This window comes from Eucyclogobius newberryi, unplaced genomic scaffold (genome assembly GCF_026437365.1).
Source record: "Eucyclogobius newberryi isolate DKJ021-1_F unplaced genomic scaffold, fEucNew1.0.hap1 SCAF_12, whole genome shotgun sequence".
In the NCBI taxonomy this organism is placed as follows: domain Eukaryota; kingdom Metazoa; phylum Chordata; class Actinopteri; order Gobiiformes; family Gobiidae; genus Eucyclogobius; species Eucyclogobius newberryi.
Window position 1 is genome coordinate 29,691,742 of NW_027315746.1, and position 23,099 is coordinate 29,714,840.

Here is a 23,099-nt window from a genome sequence, read left to right on the forward strand (position 1 = left end):
CCATTCAACACCCAATGAAGCAATCTGACATCTTCAAGACATCAGTAACCCAGTCTCACACAAACCGGCGCTGGTGTTACAGCCAATAGCTCTGTAATCATTATAAGTAACTTTTTACTGTTTACATTAGTTGTTGTGTGAATAGAGCTCGGGATCGTATCTAAAATGGACCATTATTGATCATATATTTTTAGCAGCAATGCAAAATGTCCATAAAGATGCATTAACTAAAACAATGTTGAAAAGGAACAAAACAGCAGCAAAACGATCTGATAAACTACAGGTCTCTAATGGTAAATACAATTATCGTAATAAAGTGTCCGAAACACATAAGGCAAAGAGGCCAATGTATGTCCTCTGCGTTGTTCTGTCCACCACCTCAGAGCCTGACGATGCGTAGCAACGGGGCTCTCTATGTGTGCTGACCCCCGGGACAAATCAAATAAATCTGTCTCTCACCTCCTTTTCTTTCCAACAAATTTGAATGTAAACGGTCGACTACAAAGAGTTTGGGATGTTTCTACACATTAGAATCCAATGGGGATCATTTTAAAGAGCCTTATTCCACCTGTTTTAGGTTTTGGCTGAAACATCACACCCATAGTAGATCTGTGAGGCTGGGTTGCGTTCACACACTCATTCACTGCTGCGTCCATAGCCGAGTTTCTCCAGCACTTTATTGTATCCTTTCAGGATTCCTTGTCAAAGTTCTCTTTTGCTCATTTCAAACAGGGAATGCATTACAGAATCACATTACTGCAACTCGCTAGGAATCTGCAACTCTAAAAACTACGCCCTAGTAAAAAAATGGGTAACACTATAGACAAGAGACAACGTACGAATCGCTTACCAAGAGTTACTTAATCATCATACTAGCTAGAGGTTAGTAAATTATAAAGCACTTATTAATGTCCTATTATGACATAAATAAACACTTACTGGGGTTAATTTTGTCTGTATTAAAAGGTTATTTTTCAGACCAGTGTTTGCTTGTTTGTTTGTTTGTTTGTCCCACCATCATTTTCGACCGCTCATTCATAGTCTTCTTCAGAGATGTCACTTGATGTTCCTGTGACAGTGTTTGTTGTCCTCTGTCCCAGCAAACATCATTGGGGCAGAGAACAACAGACGTCATCGCAGGATAAAGCAGGTAACAGAAATACGTAAACATGCCCACGAGACTATTACTTGGGACGAGGGGGCCTTTTTACTCTCACACACCTGGGATACTGCAGACCTGCCTCGACCGGAAGGAACCTGCGTAAATCAGCTGACAGCACACACCACAGAGACATCACATGACCATTCTGAAGAAGACAAGCAGTGAGCAGTCCAAAGTGTCAGGTATGAAAAGCAGATGAACTATGGTCTGAAAAAAGAATGTTATAGTGAGGAATGTAATTTATGCCCAAATACATTCTAATTGTCTAATAAGCTCAGATTGAATAAGAACTGTAATAATAGTAAAACCTTACTTTAGGGATAATTAGTTGTACCATATGGTCGTACATAAATAGGAATTTATTAGTGCTTTATAGAGACAAGATACGTATAATTAGCCACTAGGTAGTATCCAAAATATAGGTTATTAGTTAGCAATTATTATGTTGTCCCTAAAGTGTTACCAAAAATTTAACCAAGATTTTATAAAAGAGTAAGGAAAATGCAACAACCAAACAGAAATCAACTCAATCATTAAAAAAAAAAAAGTTAATTATAAAATTATCAAGCCATTTGAAGATTTCACATGCAGAGGGGGCGGGGCTTGGGGTTGTGTCAGGGGGTGGGGCTGTGATATGTTTTGTGCGCTCTGTGATTAGCAGCTGACCTGGAACCACGCCTTCAGACTGCCTCTCCTACAGACTGGATCTCTCCATGGAAATCAGTGTTTACTAGCATGGAGCTAAAAGTGACCCCTTCACACAGTCCAGGCCGAGTCCGGTCCGCACGCCTACAAACATATACGGCCAAATGGACACTTTATTAGATGTATACCACTTCTGTCTTTTAGTGTGAAATGTAATTAAAACCCTGCCCAATTGTATTAACCTCTCCATCCCAACGCTCTTCTTTGGTATTAGTGTGAGACTGCTGACTATTGTAATATACTTAAATACTTAAATATGGTATTGTGGGGGAATCATCGAATGAAATGTCCATTCTGCAGTAGTTGTACCGTGCGGACATGGCCTCATCTCCTACACAGGCTTTTCTCAGGTGGTAGTACAAATAGAAAAAGGTAAACTAAAAGGTAGGAGTTGCTGTGTGATGGAGGCAATGTTATGCATCACATTAAGACATTTTCTTGAAAGTTTTGTTGAGGAATGTTTCTGAAAAAGGAATGCAATGCTGTATTCAGACTGGTAACATTGTAAAAAAGCTCTGAAATTAGTAATTAAATAACCCTCTACTATTTATACATTCAGGCACTGAAAAATCACATGTCAATATGTAACTAAAAAAGATAGTCGCTCTCTTTTCCTTGGTAAGAACAAGGAAGCTGAACCCTTGAAGTTGGCAATTGCGTAAATTCCTACCCAGTAGTAATGCCATGTGCAGGCTCCGCCCTCTTAAGTGCATGGACCTGCACACGGACAGTGTGCCGAAGGATGGTACTGTGTCCTCCAGAAGGCGCTGTGAGCCCACTCACTGCCCTTGCCTGGCCTTAAGGACTCTCCGGTGACAGCCAGCTCTCACAGCACTGACTCAGTCACGTAACTATACAAGGGCTTTTACAAAAAAGCTAACTTGAACAGCCATACAATGGCTAAAACATAAACCATACTCTACTTGATCTGGGTTTGTCCGTCACATGGAGTGGACTTCTCTTTTAGATGCATTGTGTTTTTCTCAGTTCGTGTGTTGGAGCAGCTCTCGTGCTGAGGGCTCAGTCAGAGGTTGGGGGTTTGATGCCAGAGCTTCATGACTCTTCGTGGAGAGTCCATGTGGGTGCACAGAGTGATGAGGGCTATCCGCTATCAGAAGACGTGTGCGGGGCTGTGGATGGAGAGCGCCTCCTACGGGTGGTGGAAGTCCAGGAACGGTCTGAGCGCTCCGAGCGCTCCGAGGCCAGGGAAGCCGGTCTGAAGCGGTGCATGAAGCCGTCTAGGAAGTCCTGCTGCTGCTGGGATATGGCTTGTGAGATGAGGCAGGGCAGGGCCTGCAGGCTGCCCGTCACAGAGTCCAGTTTGTCCTCCAGAGTCCCAATGCGCTTGTCTAGCTCCTCACTGCGCTCCTGCAGCTCTGACACCAGGTCGTACATCACATTCTGGGTCTGCACAGCCGGACGAGCGCCCAGGAAGTCACCACAGAGAGGAGAGACACAAAGGAAAGACTTAGTGAGCATATTTGAAACGTAAATGGTCAAATATAAATATGTGAAGAGCCAAGCCAGCAGTAAACTTAAATCAAAGTCACAGCTAAATGCAGTCAGAACAATAAAGTTGATGGTTTGAATTTGGCTGCTGATAACACTAGCACACATATCCAATGCTTTGTAATGTACATTGTCTGGGTCCAGGCCATAACTCATGTGGGATCCTGCAGCGATGAGCAGCAGGGCTGGAGAGGACTTGTACAGTTTAGCAAGTCAGCAGAGATTTTATCAGCCATTTAACAACCACAATCCATTTAGGGCCGAGCAGCTCTTTATGCGCCTCAATCACATAATGAAAAGTGTCTCTATTATTTAGCTGCGCGCTGCATCCCTATATGCAGTATGTATCAGCACTTACAGCAGAGGCAACACTGACAATGCTAACCGCTATTCAGGTGTCCAACACTCGCTATACTGTCCATCACAATGCGCAGGGACACGCTGTTCATTTCAATTCAGAGATAGATCAGATATGTATAGTGTAGTGTAGTGGAGCAGAGTCATTTTAGTGTTCATTCTAATAAGCAAATATCAACTGCTTTAGTGTTGACTGCTGTTGGCTGGTTTATTTGTTGTGCAATGAAAGGCCTGAAGACCCCCACAGATTTCAAATCTGATGTTGATATGCCGGTTAAAGGTGCACTATGTAACTATTCTGGTGGATATGTTATGGCTTTACTTAAAATGTTTCCCAGTATGGCATTAAACTCATCTATCTTTATAGATACAAGCGCCACAAAGCCAAACTTAAGCAATAAAAATGTCTGTAAATGATTTAATGCAAGATGTCAAATCAAATCAAATCAAATCAATTTATTTTTGTAAGGCCCAAAATCACAACAACAGTTGCCTCTGAGGGCCACAAGATGTCTTTGATGCCACACAACAAAACATTCTAGGCAAAGCAATAACACAAAGACAAGAGCCACGTTTAGACTGGTGCTGATCCCAGACTGGTTTGGCACAACAACCAATGAAGCACAGTTCTTGTGATGTAACTTCGTGTACTAGCTTTGTTTTGCACGAGTACTGGAAGCTGAAGAGAGTCTTCGCCTTGGACAACTTAAATGACCCAGTTCCATTTACAAGTCAGTAGACACTTTCGGACCATACAAATCTCACACCAATAAATGAATATTACTAAATGAATCAATTAATTAAAGGCGGTATGGCGATTTGAGAACGCAGGCGGAAGTGCGCATGCGCACTCCCCCGTGCGGACTGATACAACACACACGTGCGTTTGTTTATTAGCGCAACGGAGCGCATCACATCTCTCGTCTCCAGTAGATTTCTGTCCACTTCTGCGTCAGCTCGAACTGTCTTTCTCCGTCTTCATTTTGCCCCGTACACTGAGGGAACTATATTATGATAGATCCATGCGCTTAGGCACGCGGAAACGTGGGGACGAGCCTGACGCGGCTGCAGGTGAGCGGTAGGTGCGTTTTATGATTGATACGTGGCAGGACAAATGATTTATCCACGCCACGAGGAAATATGATAAAATATTTGCTGAAAAAAATCGTCCATACCACCTTTAATAAATAAACTGACTAGTTAAGTCAAAGTAAATAAATACATAAAACATATAGTTGTAAAATTAATATTTGGTTTAGGAAGGCAGGTGAATCAATACTGCAATTTTAATAAATCATATCTAATGTTAAAGGTGCAGTATGTCACTTTTTGTTTACATGAAGATAAAACGTTACACCTGAGTTAAAAAGCCTGTTCTAGGCCATGTTACAGGTCATGTATTTGTATTGCATATTGTTCCAAGTTTTGTCTTGTTCTTTTTACACTAAAACACCTGTAATTGAATAAAAGCAAGAGAGATAAATCTAATGTGATACTGAAAATTCCCGGCAAAACAATCAAACACATTACTGGAGCTGGTGGCTGATCTACTGGAGAAGTTACAGAGCACCTTTACTGAATAAGCTAAAAAAGAAGTGTCCATGAGCTGTGTGCAGAGGTGAACACGATTTTACTCTGAGCTCAACTTCTGTCGTTTGAACCCACACACACAGGTCCAAATGGCATCACATCAAAGCTCCATTCACTGGCCTTTGAAACGTCCCAAACGGCTTTACTGAGAGAGGGCACGGCCACCCCCAGACAGAGGACTAACACAGCAACTGTACTTTCCACACTGTATCTGAACGCCTCATGGTAAAACAAATAAATATCTCAAACTGAACTTGGAGAACAAATTTAGAGCTCTATTTTGTGAGTTGTCAAATGGAAGCTACCTGGACATACAAAGATTAAAATGTCTCGATATTTGCTTGAATAATCTGTGACACAGTAAAGTAAATATTGAAGAAGCCCCAATCCTCACATACAACATTCATACATAAGATAGTTATGTACTTTATGTGATTGTTGCTTCTGCATCTGCATCCCGCTGCCTGTAAAATGAATACTATTTGGAGGAACGACTGCTACTGTGGAGGAAGCTCATGATTGGTTGACACGCTGGAAAGATCAGCTTTTCCATCTCTGGCATCATAAAAGCTCAAGACGTGCCACACCAACTTCATGCATGTAAATCCAACATCCAAACCCACCATAATTCTTAAATAAAAGACAAAATTATTATATTTCCAATGTTAAATGAAGACGTTACAATGCAGAAAATAAGTACAGACAATTTAAATAAATGTAGAAAAGGCTGAGGATAAACCGGAAGTAGTTTCTCATTAACTCAGCCACGTCTCACAGCGACACAAACTTGGAATGATTAAATGTCCCTGACTGATGACATGATTAAATGTCTAAATGCACTATCTCTCCCCTTCTTCATTGTGCGGGTTCAGCCACACAACACACTCCTCAGCACCAGCCTCCTCAGGACCAGCCTCCTCAGCACCCACTCCTCAGCACCAGCCTCCTCAGGACCAGCCTCCTCAGCACCAGCCTCCTCAGGACCAGCCTCCACAGGACCAGCCTCCTCAGCACCAGCCTCCTCAGCACCAGCCTCCTCAGGACCAGCCTCCTCAGCACCAGCCTCCTCAGGACCAGCCTCCTCAGCACCCACTCCTCAGCACCAGCCTCCTCAGCACCCACTCCTCAGCACCCACTCCTCAGGACCAGCCTCCTCAGCACCCACTCCTCAGGACCAGCCTCCTCAGCACCCACTCCTCAGCACCAGCCTCCTCAGCACCCACTCCTCAGGACCAGCCTCCTCAGCACCCACTCCTCAGGACCAGCCTCCTCAGCACCAGCCTCCTCAGGACCCACTCCTCAGGACCAGCCTCCTCAGCACCAGCCTCCTCAGCACCCACTCCTCAGCACCAGCCTCCTCAGGACCAGCCTCCTCAGCACCAGCCTCCTCAGGACCCACTCCTCAGGACCAGCCTCCTCAGCACCAGCCTCCTCAGGACCAGCTTCCTCAGCACCAGCCTCCTCAGCACCAGCCTCCTCAGGACCAGCCTCCTCAGGACCAGCCTCCTCAGCACCCACTCCTCAGCACCAGCCTCCTCAGCACCCACTCCTCAGCACCCACTCCTCAGGACCAGCCTCCTCAGCACCCACTCCTCAGGACCAGCCTCCTCAGCACCCACTCCTCAGCACCAGCCTCCTCAGCACCCACTCCTCAGGACCAGCCTCCTCAGCACCCACTCCTCAGGACCAGCCTCCTCAGCACCAGCCTCCTCAGGACCCACTCCTCAGGACCAGCCTCCTCAGCACCAGCCTCCTCAGCACCCACTCCTCAGCACCAGCCTCCTCAGGACCAGCCTCCTCAGCACCAGCCTCCTCAGGACCCACTCCTCAGGACCAGCCTCCTCAGCACCAGCCTCCTCAGGACCAGCTTCCTCAGCACCAGCCTCCTCAGCACCAGCCTCCTCAGGACCAGCCTCCTCAGGACCAGCCTCCTCAGCACCCACTCCTCAGCACCAGCCTCCTCAGCACCCACTCCTCAGGACCAGCCTCCTCAGGACCAGCCTCCTCAGCACCCACTCCTCAGCACCAGCCTCCTCAGCACCCACTCCTCAGGACCAGCCTCCTCAGCACCCACTCCTCAGCACCAGCCTCCTCAGGACCCACTCCTCAGCACCCACTCCTCAGCACCAGCCTCCTCAGCACCCACTCCTCAGCCTACCCAACTTCCTCTTCTCTACCAGTTCATGACAAGGTTAGCTGCAAAGGTCTTTGTGCAAAAGTGTTTCATTCAAACTATTCCTTACATTAGATCTTTAACATTTCTGTCCGGCATTCCAATTATGTTTGTTATTTAAAACATGCAGCATCTGTAACACAAATGCAACAGCTTTAACCTTTTACTTTAGTATACCTGAATTAATTACATATATGTCAATGGCGGCTCAAGATGTACTTTAAGTGTAATAATCATTGCCACTGCTCATTACTCTCTTTACGTCCAAAAGATTACCATGAGGAATACTATCCAAATATGGCTTTAAAATAGCTGAACCACAAAACCACTAGTTACTTTAATTTTATGTGAACATGAGACATTTACCTTTGCCAGGTCCACCAAGGTGTTTGCCTGGTCGTTGAGTTTACGTTGCTCCATCTTCACACTGCGCAGTCTGGTGGGCGGAGAGCAAGCAGGAAGTGGGCAGGGCAACATGGGAAAGAGGTGGGACATTGAGAGAATAGACCAATGGGAGTAGAGAGGGAGGAGGAGGAAGAATATACAATGTCAGAAGAGCTTTAACAATCACATGTAAATGTAAAAGTGAGTGCAACCTTCATGCATAACATATATATGCTGTTTGTATGTGTCCATATGTATACATATATGGAGAGGGCTATATATGTATAAATACAGTATAATTCAAAACAAGCTGTTGTGGTTTGGATCAATGCAAAACCAACCAATACATGCAAATCACAGAGGCATACTGCAGGCACCAACTCAAAATGTTTTAGTTTTCTCATTGTTTGAACAAGATCTGGTATTTAAACTATATAAACTGTACCGGTATAGTACGCTACAATTCTGTTGTTGTTTAGGCATCTGCTTATGTAAGTTAAGGTTAAAATATTAAGGAACACTTTATTGTACCCGCAGTCTGGCTACAGAACAGCGCTCGGGGACACATTCCCGTCTTAAGCTGGTCTAGTGAAGACAACCTTAGTTGGGGGATTTTAACTGTTGTACATGTTTTGGGTTGATGGGGAAACCAGAGTTTGCAGAGGAAACCCCCCAAACACAGAGAGAAACATGCAAACTCTTCTGTCAACCAGACCACTTTAAAGACACTATGGCCTACCAGGCAAGCAAACGCCACTAAGAAACCCCTGGCGGTTCAGGGGTCAAACCTGTGACCTTCTTACAGTGAAGCAAGAGTGTTAGCCACTCAGCCACTGTGCTTTGTCCCTCTTATTAACAATGTGCTATGGACTGAAGATTAAAAGCATCATCCGACGTGGAAGGACACAGTTCTCTCGCTGGAGAGACAGTTCCTTCGTCATAGATCATGGTGCTAAGACAAATAATGTTCTGTATGCAGGGCAAGAGCTGCCACTCTATTATTTTACTGTGTCAGATTGTGTACTCCTGTACAGTTACACATGTATACGCAACTGTTAGTAACAAAATCAAATATGTCTTCCTTTAGAAGCATAAAGTTCCAGACCCCAGATTATATTCTTGTTGCTCCAGTGTACAGCCATGAAAAAAACAGATCTTGTTCTAACAGTCACTAAGTGACCATTTGAGTCTGACAAAATGCAGTGCTTTTCCAGGGAGTGCAATATGCTTCTGTTGAGGAGAACCTCTTGAATGTATGTAACATCAGAGTCAAATCAAAGCATGTCCGAACAAAGTAAAGTTAATATGGCATGCCCTGGTCCTCAGCAGCGTGCAGTGAGCAGACTGAGCACAATGGAAGGCCTCTGTCTGTGCTCCAGGTCAAATCCATGGTCACAATCTCACCTATAGTTGTGCAAGCTAGTGATGCTAATGGTTATTGTTAGCAAACTCATGTTTCATTACTTATAGTAGCATTAGCTTGTTATGCTCATAGCTACTGTTAGCAGACACATGTTAATGGGTCCTCTCTGGTTCTTCGGTATGTGACATGTAGTTAACAAAGCTTTCTCACAATAAGGAGGTTCTGGGTGTGACCATCGTACCGTGTTGGGCTTTTAAGCCCCTTTTCTACAACTGCTTCCAGCAGTACATACTGGAATATACTGGACTACAAAGCAATATATATTGGGGAAGGTGCTCTGTACCAAACTGTGCCACTATATATTATTATGAACTGTACCATATAATTCAATAGGACCATAACACAGTAGATCTCCAGCCCTCCCAGTGCATCTCCACAGTGTAGTATATGTACAGATCACAGCCTGAAAGTGACTGCACATCTCCATAAACATTTAGACCTATCCTATTCTAACCTGTGTCTCTTATCTTTAATCAGGCACGTCAAGCAGAAAAGCCTGCTGAACATGGAGAAGTGTGCCACCCAAGTTCCCTGTTCTAATGATGAGGGGAGATGACATTCAAGGGCATTTATTCATGTGCAAATGAGCGTCTGCGTGTGGGAACCCCGGCTCGCTGTCTGAGCTCAGGCTTTGTAGCTGAGGCCCATTATTTGAGTCATGTATTACTGTATACTGCAGAAGCTATTGTGTGATGTAAATGTGTCTTCTGTTAGTGTGCTAACCCAGGCTCCAATCTGTTTATACATTTGTCAAAACAGATGTCGTGCGGAATATCATTTGAGCAGAACAAATAAGAGTCTGTGGCTAAGACTCTAGTAATCTGTGGCTACTGCTTCATGTGAAGAGGAACGTATTGGAGCCCACACGTTCCCAGCTACAGATTCAAGAAGTGTCAGTACTCTGCCAGTGCGTTGGTCTTGTACATAAATGTTTTTAGAGTTACTCATACAGCAAACTGACATCTTGAGAAAGCTTGAAGTTATCTGACTTGGCCAAGATGCTAGGCACCAACTAGAACAGCCTCCTTAAATTCTAACATGACCAGGTGTTTCACATACAGTATGCTTATTTAACCCTCCGGCTTCCCTATGGACAATGTTGCCCATTTTGCCTGTTTTAGGCCCAATATATTGGTTCAGTTAATGATATTGATATGCCGTAGTTTGGGCATGCCTGGCATACGTTTTTTTGTTAGTTGTTGTTAGTCCTCAGAAGCCGAACTTTCCTAGGACACATATTATAAATGCACTATATATACATTTACTCTGGCTTCAGTTTTCTGGAAGATATCTCAATTTCAAAGGGCATTTTTTTACAGGTTCATTTTTGCAGGGATAGATTTTGGTTTAGGTTTTTGTAAGTGGACATTATGTCTTAAGGGTTCTTAGTGTGGCTTTTTCAAAGGGAAGGAGGGTTAAATCATGGTGTTCTGACACGTTTGCACACTTGAGTGTTGGCAGTATCCTGGGAGGTCCAGATTATTTTGCTGTGTGAATCCTGGTGCCTTCATTGTGCTGTAAACTCATGTAAAGACAATAAAACAAGAGAAAAGAACACCGGAACATTCCATACACTGCAAAAACATCTACAACAATCTACATGAGCTAATTCGGCATACATCCAGAACACCAGCTATTGTCGCCCAACTTTAAGTTAAGTTACTAATCAAAACTACTGAAAACAATTAATGTTTTGAATTCATTACAATTTAGCTCCTGCAGATAAGCATGGTTTTGCAGTGTATCACTTCATGTCTTGACAAACCCATAATAAGAAGTGCATGGATCAACTAATATAGCGGCCTGTGCTATATTAACATGTGGAGCATACAGATACATGATGTCAGACCACACAGCTCCAAGCTCATTCTGTGCACGATGCTTTGAATCTCTCCAGCAACCTCTGCTTCAGACAAGTGCTGTTGGTCCGGCTTAGCGGAGATGAGAGGGAGAGATCGGATGGTACACTCAAATGAAAGCTCCCATATTATGCTTTGTTCACACTTGGTATTTTAAGTTTTAAGATTCTGCGCTCTCACCTGGCAAGTACAGATACAGGAGCAAAGAAAAGTGGAAGTATCCCATGAAAAAATCAAGGAGCCTTTTAAAAATGTACTTGTGTACTACAGGAAGACATAAACGTATTTCAGACAGATTTAGAAAACTAATAAAACTAAATTGTGATCTAGTTTGGTGTTTATTCCCTGTATATTTTTGTTTGCTCAAAGCTGGAATGCTAACTCAAACTATGCACACAAAACATTAAAGAAAAGTTTTTTTTACTATTTAGTCCTGTCAAAAATGTAAAGTTCAAATACCTGTGTATGTAGTGAAGTAAACGCAAAAAGTGTCAGAAGTAAAGTACAGATACCAGTACTATTCCAGTACTTTCACTTGTGTACTTCGTTACTTTCCACCACTGACTTAGACCAGTGGCATCAAACATTTTGAGCTCTCAAGAAGTTCCAAAACATGTAGAATTGTCAAACATGCATAAATGAAAAAAAAAAAAAAAAAAAAAAAAAACACAAGTCCAAGTATGTCCTACGTAACATGGCTTTGGAAAGAAGCTCAAAAAAGTCAGTTTAGCATAATATGGGACCTTCAAACCAAAAATCAAATCCCAGTGACATTTGGTCATAATTATTCATGCATTGCAACATGAAGAGAGAGTGAGAGCGAGAGGAGAAGAGGAGGATGAGAAAGGACAGGTAGGAGACATAGACTTACTTCTGAGCTCTGCGGTGATACAGCAAAACAAAGACAAAACACAGTACAGGTTTAACCCACGACATTCACCACAGGAGTCCCACTGGCACTGGCAGTGAAGCACAGGGAGGGGACGGGGCCAGGGGCGGGGTCAGGGGAGGAGAAGGAGCATGGCTGGGGGGGCGGGGCGACAACGCTACAGTATATGCGTGGGGGAGTTGTCACAAATATGCAAGCACTAACGATAGAGAATAGTAGAATAGGTTGCGTTCACGGGAAATATTCAAACTTTGAAGGTGCAGCATAAAAGGTGACACTACAGGGACAACAAAAAGCCATGTTTCGACTGGTTCACTTTGGAGCAGATTGCTACTCTGTCTTAAGTGAACTGTACTGGTCAGTTTAATGGGTCCAAAGTGGGCCATGAGAGCTCTAGCTTTAAAGCGAGATGATTGGGCAAGGGCAAACACAGACTCAGGTGAAAACAAGACGGCAAAAAGCCGATGAAAATTGCTGACTTGATCTTGTGACAACAAATTATATGTTGAACCAACAGACTTAGCAAAACAACACGTTAGCATCAGCTGTTTTAGATTCAACGCAAGCCACAGCTCACCCAAAATATTATATTTCTTGAGCACAATGTATCTAACATTATCCAAGCCTGATGCATTATATAGAGAGATGTTAAACTGTGATGTAGAGAAGTGAAATAAATGTTCACTGTAGCTTTAGCCATGTCTCACAGTGCCACAAACTTGGAATTACTAAAGGTCTTTTTGTGAATTGCTCGGATGGATGAATAAAAAGTGTAACTCAAGTAAGAGTTAGATTTTATTTATTAATAAAACTTTAGCCATGTTTGGGTGATGACAGCTTCTCTCATAGGAGACCTCTTCATGGAGACACATTCCATCAGCGATCTGGCGAACCGGTCTGGGGGGCCAGGGCCAGTCGAAACGTGGCTTTAGTGCACCTAGAGCTGGAAGATATGCTAAAACATTTTTAAATTCTATTTTGTCTCATTAAAAACAAATAAAATTGTGCTTCCAATATTCAAACATAAACAACACAGACTTAATCATTTCCATTTACCACAAAAAAAGTCACATTTCTTCCGCCTAAATGTGAACATGCATTTTACTGTGGGGACAAAGCCCCAAGATTGAGGACTTCTAAAAAAAAAAAAAAACACTTCTTGCAACTATGTCTTTTTGTGCTGAAAGGGAAAATTAAAAACTTTGCGCCAGTCCAGAAATATAAGTGATTAATCAATACAAGTATATATCAATTATAAATATAAAATCACATGAACGCAACCTAATATATCCAATGTTGGGCACTGAAAAGGGCCTTACTATGCAGGCAATGTGAATAGTGGTCAATAACAACTGCTGCTGCTGCTGCTGCTGCTGCTGCTGCTGCTGCTGCTGCTGCTGCTGCTGCTGCTACTGCTACTACTACTACTACTACTACTACTACTACTACTACTACTCTTAAATAGCCAATTTTGTTGGTGATCAGAGCAATACAGAAAAGTGTAAATAGAATAATAATTTAAAGAATATACAGGGCACCACTTTATAATATCACCTTAATTAGACTTAATAAAGCATGAACGAAGACTCAATTCATAATTAGCTAATAGTTAATTAGGAATGATTCTGTTTAGTAACTACTCAATTAAGGGGTTAGGAGTTATGGTGCGTTCCAGTCACCTCAGTGCGGCGCTTGGATCTTAAATTCCTACTCAGAAACTGAGAATATTTCAGCTTGAGTTAAACAATGCTGCACCCTGCTTTAGGTGAGAGATAAACACTTGACAGCTTCATTTGTGATAGCACTTGGATTATTTTACTTTATACTAAGATACTTTGTTTGCTCTCTCTAACATCCACACGGGGCTATGTTAATGTTGCTAACGGCCACACGGGGCTATGCTAATGTTGCTAACGTCTACAAGGGGATACTAACATGGCTAATGTCCACAGAGCTAATGTTAACAAAACCAGAAATTCACTATCAAACATTGTCTTATAAACTGGAGTTGTAATACAATGTCCAGGTCTTTTTACTTTTACTTGTTTTTATTACTTGATTGAAACTGGTAATTGTTTTTCCGACTTGACGACTGGAACATAGAATTTCGGAGAAACGTCACTCCCATTCTGACCTCCGAGGACAAATGGACCTCAACATATTTAAGTCTTTACTAAAATGGAATAATTTTTAATAAACTATTTGTTCATTATGTTATATTAGTCTTGTAGTTATTATAAAGTATTATAATTTAATTTGATAAATTCCTTAATTACCAATTTGGTACCTCTTGATAATAACTACGCCTTAAATAGGGTAATAAAGCATGAACAAAGACATCATTTATAATTCAAAAATAATTGATTGAGAATGATTCTGGCTGAGTAACTAGGAGGGGGGGGGGGGGGGGGGGGGCTGGCCATGCGGACTGATACCACACACACGTGCGTTTGTTTATCAGCGTGACGGATCACATCGCATCTCTCGTCTCCCGTATATTTTCGTCTACTTCTGAGTCAGCTCGAACTGTCTTTCTCCGTCTTCATTTTGTCCCGTACACTGAGGGAACTATATTATGATAGATCAATGCGCTTAGACATGCGGAAACGTGGGGACGAGCCACACGCGGCTGCAGGTGAGCAGTAGGTGCGTTTTATGATTGATACGTGGCAGGACAAATCGGCAGTCCACGCCACGAGGAAATAAGACTCAGATTTGGGCCAAAAAAATCATCCATTCAACCTTTAAGGGGTTAGGATTTAGGATATTAAAACCCTGAATCATTCTTAATAAACTATTTGTTCATTATGAATTAAGTCTTTGTTTTTGCTTTAGTAAGACTAATACATGTAGTTATTATAAAGTTTCCAAATTGTTTTGTTAATTTTTTTATTTGGAATTTTGCAATCTCATCATGTATTGTGTTCAGATTAATACAGGTTTGACCACTATCCACATAATCTGAGTCTGATCCTGTCAGATATGAACATGTTTAAAGTTTACTGCTCCTAAACATCAGGGAGGTAAACCAACAACAGGGCTTCAGTCAGCCAGAACATTATGACCACACAAGGAAGCTTAAAGACTATAAAAAAGGAACAACACAACCTAGACATAGTGAGACACTAAAAATCACTGCATTGCTTCTCTTGTCATAATGTAATGGCTGACGTGCTGGAATACAGATTATATTGTTAGTACATATATCTCTCCTTTGTAAGCCATTGTGAATCCAGTCTAACACACATTATACACATTATTAAACACTATATAATACAGATTATATCCTGCCATACAGAGATAACAGAGGGGACTTACTGGTGAATGGCTTGGAGGAACTTGCGCTGGTGTTTGCGCACCTTGGCGTGGTCAATCTTCTTCACCAGCTTGGTGTGTTTATAGATGAGCCATGTTTCCCTGAGTACATTGGCAGCTGTGTTCTTAACCTGAGGGAAAGTGTGAGAGACAACAGTCAGGCCCATATTTCAGCACCACGGACAGCTCTCACCAAAGTGTTCAGTTGTGTATACTTTCTTAAACGTGAAATGTCTTTATATTTATTGCAGATGTCAACTTCCATATGACAGGGGTTTTAAACTAATTAGATTGGATAATAACTGTCAAAATCTTTTAATATTGTTTTCCATCAGCTCCAAGTGATTTGTTTTTGTTTGTTTTTAAGTTGAAGATTAGCCTAAAGTAGTTTAGAAGTAGCTCTGAAATTGAATCCCTCTATCTATGTCATCAACACACAAAATTACAAGTGACTTTAAAGTATATTTTAGAAAATAAAGGTATTGTCCCATTGTGTTTGTGTCTAATCAATATAGTGTAAATTAGATGAGCTTTGAATGTGAGAGTGAACTGTCTGTAATGTCTATGTCTCTGTGTTGGCCCTGCGACAAGTTGGCCACTGTCCAGGGTGTACCCCGCCTAAGGCCCGAAGTCACTGGGATAGGCTCCAGTCACCCGCGACCCCGAAAGGGAACAAGCGGTAGAAAATGGATGGATGGATGGATAGATGAGCTTTTCCCCTTGTTTACAGTATGGTTAACTAGTACGACTAGTCAAGGAGGGTTGAATTACTCGGTTTGTACTGCTGGTACAAACCTATTGAGCACATGGTGGTTGAAGTCAAACCTTTTGGTTTAGATCTATTTTAGATATTAATCAGCGTGCAAAACTGGAATCTGAGCTAAAAGCTAACTGATTTTAGGTTGAAGTTTCTGCTATGTAAGAAACTAGTGACACTAAACATCCTCATTTACATATTACTAGTGAGGAGACCTGAGAAATAATTTTATATACCTTAAAATTTGGACTATAAACCTCTACTTTTTTTACAGGCGAAAAAAAAGGAATCTCTCTTGCTCACTCACTAAGTATGCGCAGGAGCAGAGCAGGCGTGGAATACAGACACAGGAAAATCAGCTCAAACAGAGAAATCAAGGACAGAAGGGACAGTAGGGACTGTTCATGTTCAAGCAACTTTCAGAAAAATCTTAAATAATTATGTTAACTATAATTGAGTGAAATGCGTTGTGTAACTTGAAGAATTTTTACATTTTAAATTTTCAGCACCACTACACTTTGAACTAGATTGCCAAAACCTTACTATTTTTTGAAGATAATTTTGATAATGAGTTGATGATTAAACCTAGGTCTGAATAAGACAGTGATAAGAGTGAAGCCTGGTGTCGCAGCGTGGACTCACTCGTTTGCAGAGTTGAGTGTCCATCATGAAGTTGTGGACATGCTTCTCAGCCTTGGTCAGCTCCAGCTTTCTGGCCACCACAGCCACCACCAGCGCCGTGCAGCCCGCTCCCTTTGGGCACCACACACATCATCAACAAAAACTCTGTGTTAACAACAGCTGAATGAGGTTAAAGGAGACAGATTATGCTTTAGTTTTTTACAAATAATTTGTAAAAATACTTTGAGTTGTGTAAAAATGTGTAATGAATCAATAGAAAAGTGTTTTGATTGAAGACGTTGCTTTCAGTTATACGCTCCTTGCCAGAGTACGCTCATTGCCCTCTGCTGGTAACAGTTGGGCATGAACCATGTATAAAATACTAAAATAAGCTCAGCTAAATTTTACAACAATATGCAAGCAGACTGATGTTTCGCTAAAAAATAACAAAAGGACATATGATATGCAAAATTGCCTTTTTAGAACATTTAGCCATGTTATAACATTGTTTCCTTGTCAAAAGCACACCTGGAGATGCATTTTGCTTCATTCACGCTTGTTTCATAACTTCTATTTACAAGGTCCTCCCCCATTGAGCCTCAGAAAACACTCCATTTCAGATTTGTGTGATCAAAGATCTGGAGATTTCTAGCGCTTTTCTATTACTAACCTAGAATAAAATCATGGCTAAGCCAGGATACAAGCAGAAGGATTAAATTAAACCATCACTAAACCAGAATTAAACATGATATAAAGCATAATTAAACAAGGTCCAAACCAGGACCAAACCAGGTCCCAGATTAAATTAGTGCTAATCTAGAATTAAACCATGTCTAAACTAGGACAAACCTACACCATCATTTTCCTTGAAAAAGCATGAACAAAGACATAAAGTTTCAGTATTATGCTTTATTTCTATTGTTATTGCCTTTAAACATGCTCTTGAGTACCTTTAGTTTGGCATCTCTTGTTTTAAAACTGAAATAGAAAATATTTATAACAAACAAAATTACATTGGGATCTCTACCAATTTCCAACAACGGAAACAGTGTAATTTCCCCTTGCAACCAGTAGATGGCACCACCAGGCAACAGTCTGAAATATATATTTCAGAGAATACCCTGCCAGTGACTTCCTGGTCCCAGCACTCAGTTGTACTGATCTGATTAGATGACAGAAAACCACAGAGCGAGTCTGGCAAGGATTTTTTGGATTTAAAAACACATTCTCAGAGCTACGTCAGTTATCTAAGAAACGTCAGTTATCTAAGAAATGTCAGTTATCCAAGAAACGTCAGTTATCTAAGAAACGTCAGTTATCTAAGAAACGTCAGTTATCTAAGAAACATCAGTTATCTAAGAAACGTCTGTTATCGCGGAGCTGCAGAGAGTTGTTTTTGACTGTTTTTGATACTCAAAGGGGTGACAATTTTCCAACCAGGATTCCTCAAACCAGCGCAAATGAAGTTAAATGCTACTCTAGGTATTTTGTTGAGGGAACAATGTTTGAACATGGTTAAAACCTCAAAAAAGTCAGGTTAGGAATTAGGATTAGAGTATTAGTTAAATGAGCCTGAATCATTCTTAATAAACTATTTGTTCACCGTGAATTAAACCTTCCTTCATGCTTTATCAAGGCAGGAATAAGTTATTATAGTGTTACCAATATATTTTTTTATTATTTGGAAAATTGGGCCGACTTCAAAAGCAAATACATTTGATAGAGACTACACACCCATTTTCAAGTCACCATTGTTGACTTGTTGTTGCACATGAAGGCTGAACATTTTACATAAAAATCAATCTAATTTAAGTCATATTTTTGCAGCGAGACTTTGACCTTGTTCTGCACTTAGGTGAACGGAATTCCTGCTCAACCGGAAGTGCCAGAACAACGGAAAAGTACATTCGCAGAAAAAAAAAGAAATGTTTGCAGGAGGTCAATTGGCATAACATGTATCCTTTAATAAATGAGATTAGGTTTAGTAAATGTATAAATATGTAAATGAAGTAAAGTACGTACCATGATGCCGGTGAGCAGGCAAACGCCCTTGCCACAGTAAGTATGTGGTACCATGTCTCCGTAGCCGATGGACAGGAAGGTGATGGAGATGAGCCACATGGCGCCCAGGAAGTTACTGGTCACTTCCTGTTTGTCATGATACCTGGAGGAGGAGGCGGAGACAAGCAGAGGCGGAGCCAAGTCAGTCACAGTGGATGGAGCTGACTGAACACATGCATGCTGGGAAAGTGAGTGGAGAAGAAAGAAACAGTAGTGCAACTCGGGGTTACACCGTGTGGAGTGTGATCTGGCAAAAGATGCATTCAAATTCTGGGTAAAAGCAGTTAGGAAGACATTTTCTTAAAACGAAGATCGTCGTATGAATTCAATGTAAACATCGTCAATATGAAGAATGGTTTGATTTAAATGGCTCCATTAGGATACCATCCAAAATCCATGTCCCAAAGTCTTGTGGCCCACTTCAATGGTCTTCAATCGACATTTGGCTCTCCCGAAAAGATTTCAACTATTTCAAGCTTCAAACATGTTGTGAGCAGAAGGTAGCAAACAGCCATGCTTGAATCGTCGAACGAGAGGCCCATTCAAAAAATATAATCTAGAAATGTCGGTGTAATCCCTCATTCGTCCAGGCGTGTTCCATAGTAGAAAAAGCTTCAGTTGTAGTCATCTGGACTCAGTTTGAAAAAGTAGACGTTTCGACTCTCATCCAAGAGTCATTGTCAATAACAGAATTTAGGTCGAGAACTCCGATATTAATACTGTTCTGTGGTAAGACCCGCCCATTGGGAGGAGCCTTCCTGAAGTAGAAAGAGTTGTTGGTTTCAACAGAAACTCCCCCCTTGTATCGACCGAGCTAGCCTATTATTTTGATTGTTACAAAAGTATCATCGACATAGCGGAGCCATAGTTTTGGGGCTATGCCTGAGAATGAGGACAGTGCCTTCTTCTCAAAGTGCTCCATGTACAGGTTGGCCACTATGGGAGAGACGGGCGAGCCCATGGCACAGCCATGAATCTGTCTGTAAAATTGTCCCCGGAATTGAAAGTTACTTTTGTAACAATCAAGAAACAAGAGCTGGAAACCTTCTCTGATCACATCAATGCTGTGGACCCACATATCAGGTTTACAAGAGAAGACGCTAAGGAGAATCGCTTGGCCTTTCTTGATTGTGCCACGATCAGAGGAGAGGACGGGAAACTCCAAATAGAAGTATATAGGAAACCTACACACACGGACCAGTATCTGCTCTTTGGTTCCAACCACCCACTACAGCACAAGCTGGGTGTGATCAGAACCTTACAACACAGAGCTCAAGGTGTGCCCACCAGCTCAGAGGGCAAGAAGAAAGAGGAAAAACATGTCCGTAATGCCCTCTCAGCCTGTGGTTACCCCGCTTGGGCCCTCAACAGAGTGAAGAGAACCAAGAAGCAGGACAAAAGGGAAACTGAACAGAGAAGGAAGGGTGTTTCTATCCCTTATGTGTCTGGCCTGTCGGAAAAACTGCAGAGAATTTTTAGACAACACGAAGTCCCTGTTTATTTTAAACCAGGCAACACTTTAAGACAAAAACTGGTTCACCCAAAGGACAAATTGCCGACTCAAAAACAGAGCAATGTAGTTTATTCGATCCAATGCAGTGAAGAAAGCTGTAAAGAACGTTACATAGGTGAGACGAAACAGCCTCTACACAAGAGGCTTTATCAGCACAGAAGAAATACTAGTTCAGGTCCACAGAGTGCCGTGCATCTCCATCTTGAAGCCTCTAATCACTCGTTTGAAGACGGTGAGGTGAAGGTTTTAAGCAGGGAGAAAAGATGGTTTGAAAGAGGAGTCAAGGAAGCTATTTTTGTTAAAAAAGAAAGACCTTCTTTAAACAGAAATGGAGGGCTTAGGTTTAATCTTCCTGTTATTTATAATGGGTTACTGAACCCCTGGAAAGGTAAAGGACCAGGGCATTCAAATGCTAATCAGGTACTCAGGGTGGTTGAGCCAGGGTCTCACAAAGACAAAGAGGTTTTAACAGCCCATTAAGATTCTGAATAGGCTAGCTCGGTAGATACAAGGGGGGAGTTTCTGTTGAAACCAACAACTCTTTCTACTTCAGGAAGGCTCCTCCAATGGGCGGGTCTTACCACAGAACAGTATTAATATCGGAGTTCTCGACCTAAATTCTGTTATTGACAATGACTCTTGGATGAGAGTCGAAACGTCTACTTTTTCAAACTGAGTCCAGATGACTACAACTGAAGCTTTTTCTACTATAATCTAGAAATGATATCTATAAAACCCCCACGATGCTCCCAAATCATTTTAACCCATCCTAGCCTGTTCCCAATGGACTGACAAGGAGGAGACAATACATTTACGTTTGCTTTTCTTTTACAAATGCTAAGCTGCAATGATTACAAAAGTGCAGAGATAGCGTTTGTATTTGGACTTGTTTTGTAGTAGATTATCTATTGCCTAGTGTCAATCGACGCTGGAAGTAGTGGAATCAGTATTTACTTCCTGTTTGTTTTGACAGTTTGAGCCTGTTTGAACGTCTCCTCCAGGACACTCCATTGCTGCCATTATTGTGAACTTCTCATGCCTTTGCTGTGGTCCCATTCTGGTGTTCTACTCATGCTCCCATGGATAGTTCAGTATTTTGTAAAACCACACATTCATTAAGTCCCTACAGTAGAACATAGTGCAGTTTGGAGAATCAGACTGGAGCAAAGCCTTTGTGCCATTAGTTTTACTTAAAACACATGTTTCACAATGTTCATGAAGTGTTTTCCTCAAATACAAGGCCAGCTGTAAACATGTTTATGTTGTAAGTAGAAGGATTACTTCAAAAGGTTTGCAGAGGTATTCTTTGAGTTACTTTTTGAACAAATTGAAAACAACTTTATTTCGCTTCAATATATTTTAACAAATCAAGTTGATTTGTGATCTGTAATTGTGTGTGAAATTGTGCAGACAAAGGTAACTGGTACATTGAGCAGTTCTTTCCATCCATACTTTAAACTTTTACTTAGGTAGAAGTTGGCAGACTACTTGTAATTTAAGTGCATTTTTTAGCCTTCAGATATGATGACTACAAGTACTTTTGCAATGCTTGGCTACTTTACCGCCTCACTTCATGCAGTGTCAGCTACTTTCATTTAATGTAGTTTTAGTAACAACCTAAAGCTTATAAAATGTATTAAATTGTATTAATTCTAAACGTAATTGGTTTCACAATTATGTTCTTCATCTTGGGAGACTTTCATAGTGTTTTCAACATGGAAGAAGCTCTCAATTTTGTTGGTTTTGCTCCTGTAACTGTACTTTTAACAACAAAACTACATTGATGAGGTACAAAAAGTTTTTTTTAATTTTATAGTAAAACGTTTTATTTATTAAAATGTGAAATGTGTGGATCATGATAAAGAATTTTCCTGATTTTTCAGTCAATCAATTTCTCAATGTTTGTATGTATAGTGTATAGTGTAAGCAGAAAGTACTTTTTACTTTTCGGTCCTTTTCTAAAATGTAGTGCAGTAAAAGATAATAAAAATATCCACTGTAAAATCTACAGATCCTTTAAAATGTACTTAAATACAGCACATTTACTTTTTGTCCTTCGTGTGGAACTCTTTGCTCCTGTCTGCTCCTCCAAACTTGCACATTTCACCTTTTGTTTAAAACCGTTTACCTGTCCCTCATTGTTGTCTCCTTTTCACAAAATACTGGACCATCCCGTTCGATGGGGGGGTTACGGTTTTGGGTTGAGCACCTGGGTTGTCTCGGGGGATGGTTGGAGGGTGATCTGCGGGCGACATGCAGCAGTAGCAGTCTGTACCATGCAGGAGGAGCTCTGCCCTGCATGCTCCAGTGGGTCCAGTATATTGAGAGCTGCCTGGGTCTGCTCCGGGACAAGACAAAGGAGGACGCTCATTGAATTTGACACCGCTGTCTCTTTACCTGTCTCCTCGGGGCCCCGGCTTGATCTGCTAGCTAAATATTGTAATAGGCTGCGTTCATGAAAGGAGCTAATAAACTCTATGGGCAACGCACTGTATCGAAGAGGAAAATGCTAAATCAATAAATGTTAAAGGTGCACTGTGTTACTTTTTTGACACCCCTAACTAGAACGGTAAATGACTCATATGCATTTTATTGTGTTGTTCTTGACCTTTAAACATGCTCTTGTTTACCTCAACTTTATTCTTTAGATAATTACAATGTGGAAATAAATAAAAGTTGTGCCCCCACATCCTAATACAAGCCCGCAGTTGTAAAGCGATTTGAGGAGAGAAATTCTCGCAAATTTACTGATAATTCTTAAACTTAAAACCTCCAGAGCTC

The 23,099-nt window shown here is 41.5% G+C and overlaps 1 protein-coding gene across 2 annotated transcripts in view; it reads right to left on the bottom strand.

The window, feature by feature from the left end:
- Nucleotides 1-1,558: 1,558 nt before the first annotated feature.
- kcnn1a (potassium intermediate/small conductance calcium-activated channel, subfamily N, member 1a) overlaps nt 1,559-23,099 on the bottom strand; it is a 97,736-nt gene continuing 76,195 nt past the window's right edge. For both annotated transcript variants that reach the window (XM_072441870.1, XM_072441871.1), the window contains exons 5-9: nt 18,767-18,908; nt 16,766-16,876; nt 15,370-15,497; nt 7,863-7,932; nt 1,559-3,274 (exon numbers count right to left, since the gene is read on the bottom strand). In XM_072441870.1, coding sequence (XP_072297971.1) covers nt 2,969-3,274; nt 7,863-7,932; nt 15,370-15,497; nt 16,766-16,876; nt 18,767-18,908 — 757 coding nt within the window. In that variant the 3' untranslated portion in view covers nt 1,559-2,968. The remainder of the gene's footprint in view (nt 3,275-7,862; nt 7,933-15,369; nt 15,498-16,765; nt 16,877-18,766; nt 18,909-23,099) is intronic.